The sequence below is a fragment of the Convolutriloba macropyga genome, chromosome 5 (genome assembly GCF_964194025.1).
Source record: "Convolutriloba macropyga chromosome 5, txConMacr16.3, whole genome shotgun sequence".
In the NCBI taxonomy this organism is placed as follows: Eukaryota; Metazoa; Xenacoelomorpha; order Acoela; family Convolutidae; genus Convolutriloba; species Convolutriloba macropyga.
The window spans coordinates 21,075,602-21,084,598 of NC_134472.1; the positions used below are offsets into that span (position 1 = coordinate 21,075,602).

The window sequence follows — 8,997 nt, forward strand, 5'->3', positions numbered from 1 at the left end:
ATGCAAAAATTTTCACTGCTTTTGTTATCTGATTCCTATTATTCAAGTAAATTTTCCCCTTCTTTCGATTCTTCAAAAAGAGGAATATAATGTTGAAAACTGTATCACTTGTATCAATCTTTTCACAGATTCCTCACAGTCTTAGAGAACAAGGCAAGAAAAGTTTTACCACATACCGCAGCTCTGTTCTGAACATACTCAATGGAATCTGGGTTGTGCATTTGTGAGCCCAACTCAACTCCCATCGCAGTATCCGCAATTATGTCAAGCGCTAAAAAAACTTGGGTCTTTCCCATTATAGCCCCCCCTGAAATTTTAGCCCCCATAATGGTATATTTAACCATGATTGGGCGCTTTGGTGGTGGTAATGGTGGTGGTGGTGGTGGTGGTGGTGGTGGTGGTGGTGGTGGTGGTGGTGGTGGTGGTGGTGGTGGTGGTGGTGGTGGTGGTGGTGGTGGTGGTGGGTGGTGGTGGTGGTGGTGGTGGTGGTGGTGGTGGTGGTGGTGGTGGTGGTGGTGGTGGTGGTGGTGGTGGTGGTGGGTGGTGGTGGTGGTGGTGGTGGTGGTGGTGGTGGTGGTGGTGGTGGTGGTGGTGGTGGTGGTGGTGGTGGTGGTGGTGGTGGTGGTGGTGGTGGTGGTGGTGGTGGTGGTGGTGGTGGTGGTGGTGGTGGTGGTGGTGGTGGTGGTGGTGGTGGTGGTGGTGGTGGTGGTGGTGGTGGTGGGGGGGGGGGTAATGGGTAAGACCAAAAATATCATTACCGATTGCAGTCATAGAAATCTTGGAAACATCGGAACATTTTTTGAAACAGAATGATTGGGTTAACTGTTGGATCTGAAGATTTGAAATCCTTTTCGTCTATAGAAAAGAAAGTAATATTGCCAACAAATGAACTACAACGGCTTGAAATTGCGATAATAAACATTACAGAAACATAGGTATCATCAGTGCTTTGAAACTCTCAACGCTGGCTAAAATTTCTGAGACCAACCAGCTCTAAATATGACAAAACCAGACGTTGCTCTCGCTTTTTAATAAACAAAACCTGTGATAGATCCACTCTTTTATAGACCCGTATTATTTTATATTTTTAAGTGGAATTTCTATCAGCTTCATTTTATTGTTCTAAACTTAAAAAAGAGTTTTTGGGTTAAAATTGCTTGTGCTTGTTTCCACGTGGATCTTAGGCCCAAGGCTATTAACCTCTCTTAAGACGCGCAAACAAGCTATTGGTCTTTTCAAATGACCACTTTTGTTTATATGTCATTGTAATGATTTCTGTTTTTACCTCGAAAGCTATCCTACATCTATGAAAGGATCGAGAAAGCGAACAATCGGAAAATGTTCAATAAATCAATCCGTTTAAATGTTCCGTTTGTAAAAGTTCCGAGATTTATTCCGTTCGTGAAAGTGAATTGTTTGTTGTACAACTTGCTTTTATTTTTTTTAAAAAAAAACTAGAAATCCAACTCTGATAGTACCTTAAAATCTTGTTGTTTTGAAGAAAAATTATTTGTCCGAAATCTCCGACCATAACTCTATTTCTTAAGTTTGGCAGAGAAACTGATAGTTGGAAAAGTGCGCTTTCAATGATTGAACAAACAGTATTGAATCCATTCACCAGGCCACTGCCAATTTAAAACTTTACCCAATTTTTTATTTTGACTGCCACAGGCTACTGGTATTATGCTCGCACTCTACGAAAGCGCATTCGCACTGAAGATCAGATGAATATTTTTTATAAACGTTTCAACCAACTACAGATTTTTTTACAACGCATTTTATTCCTACACAAATGTGCGAACCAACCCTCACTGGTATATTCTCAGCAATTTCTCTTTTGTTTGCCAGAATAGTTTTCTTTAAAATGAGGATCAATAAACTCATATAAGGATTTCAGAGAGAATTTCATAGTTACTATGGCCTGGACAAAATGTTTCAGATTATCACTAATGACAGCTCCTGTGTAAAATTTAACCTAGATAATGCCCTCAGTTGATACCTTATGGCTCTTATGTTCTTGAAAATGTTTTAGAGAGATCGCATTTAACCTTCATAATTTTTACTTCCTTCTAAATTTTTCTCTGTTGTTTCTAGTCTCAGTAAAGACAGGATGCATCTTCTTACTAGTGATTGAAGGCCTAATCTTTCTATTGGTCACAATTTTTAATTTAAGATCTCATTTCCTCCATAACATGAGTTTTAAGAAAAAGTTTTTAGACTTTTGGAACCTGAGCATTTTTGAAGTTGTTCTTTTTGTTGCTTTCTCAGGTTATCATCTTAATAACAGGTCCCGCTGATTTTGAAAGAGAATGCAATTGAACAAGTAGGATATTTTTGTCAATTAGCATATAGTTTTACGGTAGGATCTTTTTGTTGATTAGAATATCGTTTTGAATGCTTCGAAAAAGTTTTCCTCCGAAGTGTATTTGAGTTTTTCAATTTACCTATATTTATCATGAGTTTTGTACTTTTCTCACATATTCTGGATGGCGGCATGTCTCAATGACGTCCTCTGAAGATATAAAGGAACGTTTTCACTGATTTCACTGATTATCTAATGGTATTTATGACCTTCAAAGATATTGTGTTGAGAAAACTGATCAAATTTTTGAGCTATGCACCCTTCTATCGCTCTTTAGACTGAATTACATTTTTAGACTAAATTACTAAGTAGACCATATTAGATTTTGTAATTTAGTCTACTCAGTGAAATGACATATCCACTTTTTGCGAAACGCAATACAGTCCTTCATTGATTTGATCTTTCAGCTGGTGTTGTTATGGCAAACTCTGGTGGTTCTTTTTTGTTTTTTTTTCACACATAGTCATTCTGAAACGAGGGTTTATTGATGTTCAAATGTGACTCAATTGAACAACAACATTTGCAGTTGATAGCTTATGGTTGGATCTCTTTTCCATGAAAATATTTGAATTTTTACCGGTTTTTTATCATGGTTATGCGGCTATGATAATTATCGTCTTCTTAAAAATTTTGAAATTTTGGTATTTGCTTAGTTTTTTCATTTTTTTGTGTTCCATATTATATATATATATATATATATATATATATATATATTTATATATATATATATATATATATATATATATAAGTGCCTATAACGTAATTTCAGTTGGTTTTTTGACTTCGACATTAATCATTTTCAAAATTATGAATATTTTTTAAAAAAACTTTTTCCTTTTTTGTTCTTCTTTGGTTACTTGTTCTCATTAAGGACATAGACCTTATGTTTTCTGGGGAGGTACACTTTTCTTGCTGTTTTAATTTCATCTGTTGCTTTTATATATATATATATATATATATATATATATATATATAATTTTAGATATAAATTTTTGGTAATATTAAAGCTTGTTTTGTTAATTGGTTCTTTTCGTCTCCTAGCTTCATCAATGACACATCTTATGGTTTCTCTAAAAAGATTTGTTAGATTCTGTCTCTCAGTAATGACAAGTCTCAATGGCTCCGAAGGAGTTACAAAAGAACATATCCAGTAATTTAGTTTGAAAGCTGATGACCTTGTCCCTTTTTATTCGTCTTATTGTTGAATTGTTACCGAGTGTCATTAGGGACATGACAGGTCCCATCTACTTTGAAGTGATGTACAAGTTGATTTGTTTGTTTACGTTTTATATGATGATCTTTTGTTTTTATTAGTATTTTTGTCCATAAAAATAAGTTTTGGGTTTGGCCGCAATTAATGTTTATGTTGTTTCATTTTGCTGTTTGTCTTGTCAGGTAGCAGGTTTGTTTTTTAATGGCAGGTAAAATTATTTCCTTCAGTCTGTGGTTTGCGTTTAACACCATTATTCAATCTCATTTACCAATTGTTTTTGAATGCTATGTGTAATTTTGAAAGTTTTCTTTCTCTCCTTCATTTGGCCGACGATTAAACGAAAATGTGGATGTGTGGTTTTGGAACTTTATGTGCAATCACACATTGCCGAGCCTCCTTGATCACTGTGTAAAACAAATTGTACTCTTTGAAACACTATTTCAATAACTAACACATAGTAACTTTAATCACCCAACATCTATTCAAACCTCCCTCATGGCTGATGCATTAATTTACGACTTCATTATCTTTAAAGAACATTGATCTTTTATGCAGAGTTTTTTAACTAAAATTTTGTCTTTTCCTAATGTTTTAATTTTTGTTTGGCGATTGATGTTGTTTCGCCGTGGACGTTTTATTCAACCCAAAAGCAAAGGCCAAAGCAAAGGCTAAGAGAATATATATATAGTAGAAAAAACATTTCGATACAAATAAAAGATTGAATCAGACTCTGCAAAAAGAGAATTGAACCAACGCTTACCCAGCATACTCATAGTCTCCCAAATGTCAACAAACTCTTCTCTATCAGCCTTGGACTCTAATATATCCAGAGCCACTTTGGTGTGTTTCATCATGGACACAAAACTCCGATCCAGAATGTCAAAGTGAAATGCTGGTGTGATCAATTTCCTCCTCTGACGCCACTTCTCACCGTTGCTTGTTAGTAATCCAGTTCTGGAATATCTTTTATTTATATTAGAAATAATTCAGCTAAAACTTTATTTGAAGACCCAATTTGATCATTTCTCGTTCGTGCCCCCAGGTTGTTTGGAGAGGTGCATATTGTTTGCTGACCCCAGGCTCATTTGTCATATTTTTACGCGACCATTTTCTAACTAACGACACGCGTTCTGCGCTTGGGGGGCACAAAGGGAAAAATCCCATTCAGCCGATTGAGACCGGTTATAATATGCCGGGAACTTGAAGCTGAAATGTTGGCAAAAAGTGCACTTATAAATTCGTTTGCATTTACAGATTTTGTGCCTATTTATTATGACATTCTAAGAGATCAACATTTTTCTTCAGAGCAAACAGACTGCCTTTTTTCGTTAATGTTTGAATTTCGGTCAGTGGATAATCTTCGTTGTAGTTAGGAAGATTAAATTTTTCTAATCTATTCATAACTTATTACAGAAATTTAACTATTTTAAAGGCAGATTAATTTTGTATAACGATTTTGTAACCCTATAACAATTTCGAAAAGGCCTCTTAATAACTATTGCGGGCGAAGAAAAGAAGGAAACTTTATCATTATCGTGAGAAAATCCAATGTTAGACATATTATTATACGCACACAAAAAAAATCAATTAGGAACAGGTAAATCACTGAAATACTTCAATTGTCCCCTATATTAACAAGGATACTCGTTAATGTGCGTTCGCACATGATGTTCCGACCCGAGTTCATCTACATTTTTGACTCAATGTCAATGATGAGATAGTTAAAAATAGATGTTTGAGTTTAAAAAATCGTCACAAAACCGAACTACTAATTGAATTGCACGATACCATGCCTCATTACAGCGCTCACAAGATCTGCCTCTAGAAAGACTACGAAAAACCAACAAACAGCAAAATAAGCAAAAACAAAAATTTTTCAGCGAAGGTGCTAAAAGAAGAGAAAAAGAAACACAAATATTGACCTCTCACAAAACTTTTTATGAAAATGCATATTGTCCAACGAACAAAACATCAGTTACCACATTATAATGGAAAATAGTTTTTGAATCACAAGGAATTGGATGAAACCTCTCAATGATGAGAATAAATTACAAATTTACGAAAAGAACAAAAACTGAAAAGTAAAAACAAAATCTTTGAGAACGAAGAATATCGCAAACTTTAGTACCATTCGCAATAAACTGAGTGTCTTGGGCAACGTAATTCATTCAATCTTCAATTAGAAGTTTATGAGACAAGTCAGCATATTACGACTACATGAAGAATATAAAAAAAGGCAAAAACAGCAAATTCAAAAAAAAATTAGGGAGAAAAGTGTCGAAGCCAATAAAAAAAGTTTTTGGTATAATTTTCTCTCATCTCAAATATTTTTTAACAGCAATGGAGTTCTTTTTTTTTTAAAATATGATTTCAGTAAATCAACAAGTATGAACAAAAAAATTAAAATACAAAATTTTTGAGGAAACGCGTTATATCAACGCCGTTAAATTCAAAAGCTTTCTACGGAAGACAAAACATAAGCCATGTTATGAATCAATGAGAAGGCAAGATTGTTTGTCGATCATAAGTTCCCAACAGGACTAAACAATAAGTCTTATTATTATAAAAACAACAACAAATACATGCAAGAACCAAAAGTTTACCAGAAAAGTTCGAGAAGAATGTGTCGAAGCCATTTTAACCATAAGCGTTTCTCTGAAAACTTCATCTATAATCCATTGCAGTTCTTCTATAATCCAATTGGAACCATCAATATTAAGATAATTGGACAAGATTTCAAAAGGATATAAAAATGGAAAAAAAATACAAAATTTTTTAGAAAACATTTTCAAAACCCCGGGCATCGAAATTTAAAAAAAAAACAGGTGGTTATCAGATAAAATCACTAACCAGATTATTTTGGATACAGAAAAGTAAAAAAGAGGAGGGCCCTGTCATTACTGCGACTGACTGACAGCTCATAAAAATAAGTTTATTAATGCTTAGTGTCCAAATTTTTTTTAAAGTCTTAGCAGCCACTAAATTCAATAGATCTCAATGGAAGTCATTAAATACGGTAACTTCAGCCTAGATAAGGAGATAATAATGTTTGTCAATTCACAGTTGTCAATAGGAAATCACAATAAGTCTTATGATTATGGAAACAATATCAAAAAAAGACAAAAACCAAAAATTTTATTAGAAAAGTGCAATGAAGTGTCGAAGCCATTTAAACCATAAACATTTCTGTTAATACTTTATCTATGATCCATTTAACGCCATTTTTTTCTTTAGGCTACTGAGATTTATCAAATTTAGGATTATCAGATAAAATTTCAAAGGGAACGAAAGTTTCAAAAAATCCAAAAATTAAAAAAAAAAATTACGAAAACACGTGGCATCGAAGTCATGAAACCAATAGTTAGATGATCAAACTGCTAGCCCGATTCATTTTAGGTTCAATAGAAGTGGAGGAGGTCCTGTCATTTTTTAGACTGACTTACAGTTCATGAAAATTGGTTAATCTCCAAAAAAGTTCTAAAAAAAATTATTTTCAAAGTATTAACAGCAATTAAATTCAAGATTTTTCGGAAATCAAAAAATACGCTACGTTATACACCGGGAAACGGATGTTTCTAATCAAATTATCACTTTTAAGACATCACTATAAAACCTATGATTATGAAAAAAGACAAATACTTGCGAAAACCAAAAAAATTCAGTAGAAATGTGTGAGAAGAAAATGTCGAAGTCAATTAAACAATGAGTGTTTCTCTGAAAATTTTATATATGTGCCATTGGATGTCTTCTTTTAATCAATCAGAACTATCTATATTTGGATAAAGAGATAAGAATTCAAATGAACCAATATTACAAAAATAATATACAAAAATCTTTAAAAAAATTATGAAAACTCGTGGCATAGAAGTCATAAACACAATAGTTAGAAGATAAAACCGCTTGCCAGATTAGTTTTGTTTGCAGTAAAATGAAAGGGCTCCTGTCTTTTCTGAGAGTGACTTAATGTTCATCAAAATAAGTTTAATTTTGTTTAATGTTTAAAAAAAATTTTGAAAAATTAATTTATAAAGTCTTGACAGCCATTAGCTGTCAACTCAAAGCACTACATAGTTTTACCTTTTGCACGTTCGAAAGCTGAACGCATTTTTAATTAGCGAGTTTATGACATAGGACTCACAAAAATTTAAAATATCAAAAAAAAAACCAAAATTTCCTTGAAAATCTTGAAAACTCATCAGTCGAAGACAAAAAAAAACATGAGCGATTCATTGAAAACGAATTTTTTTGTTAACTGAATATCATTAGATTGCGAACGAGGTTTGTCATTAACGGAATCTCGATATGAATATAACTAGTCTCTAAGTCACGAAAAAAACATTATTAAATAAAAAAAGTTTTCTGAAAAAACAGCTCTCAAAATGAATTCGAGTTTTTTTTTTCATAGTAAACTTCCTCACGAGCAGAACTAACGTTTTTATCGAGCTTTTGGTAACACAAAATGCTTTCATTTTGTAGGGTGAAATGTAATTTTGAAATAATATTTTTTATAGAAAAGCCGTAATTTGAACAAAAATTACGATGAAAGTGAACAAAATCATGTAATTATCACTTGTTCACACAAAACTTTAAACCTCGATAACTCCTCGAAAAATACGAAATTCAAAAAAAAATATTTTAATTTTGAATTCTACGCTGGACGAGCTTTTTAATGATACCACTCACATTTCTCTCACAAGTTGGGTCGGAACAATAAAAAAGTAATCGCTCTAAAAGTTAATTTGAGGAATAAAACTGCAAGATTAGGAAATAAAGTTGACTGCAGCCAAACATACAATTGAAACTGGTTTATAGTCACTCATATTGCAATCTAGAGACAAAAGAATAATTCATTTTGAAACCATTTTGTGAGAACTCTTAAATTTTGCTTGAAACTATCTAAAAGCTCTTCAACTCTAAATCTAACTCTAGATCTACAAATGTTCTAGTCAAGCCTAATACAAAAATAAACAATGAACTTGGATTCAAATGTCATTATAGGTCAGCTCAAATTAGCTGAATGCGAAGATACTGAAAAAAAACTAAAAAAAATCAATCAAAGTAAGTTTCTTTTTTCCGTTAAGTTGTCGTTAGTTGTCTGTATTTAATGCTACCAAAAATGTAAGAAAACATGCATTTTTTTAATGAAAAGGTATCAGAAAGAGTTAGGCTTGCACTCAATTTCACTGGATGCAGATGCAGAATACATTTTTTTGAAGAAAAGAGCGGAATTCTAAAAAATTCTGTGCAAAAACTCGCGTTCTGTTTCGCGGTCTGGATTGAGGCGAGTAAGTGGATGCAGCGCAAAATAATTAATTCCGACCATTCCGCTCATTCTTATTAGAATGATTTTTTTGCCCACCTTGGAGCAGGTTTAGCAACTTTGAAAGCCGCTTCAAAGAAGCATAATGTCAGTGAGACTAAC

General features: G+C 33.2%; 1 protein-coding gene across 1 annotated transcript in view; it reads right to left on the bottom strand.

The window, feature by feature from the left end:
- The window catches only part of LOC142340308 (cytochrome P450 4c3-like), a 74,370-nt gene that overhangs the window by 43,723 nt on the left and 21,650 nt on the right, over positions 1 to 8,997 (bottom strand). Inside the window, exons 8-9 of the mRNA XM_075390882.1 lie at positions 4,336 to 4,529; positions 177 to 271 (exon numbers count right to left, since the gene is read on the bottom strand). Of these exons, the coding sequence (XP_075246997.1) occupies positions 177 to 271; positions 4,336 to 4,529 (289 nt within the window). The remainder of the gene's footprint in view (positions 1 to 176; positions 272 to 4,335; positions 4,530 to 8,997) is intronic.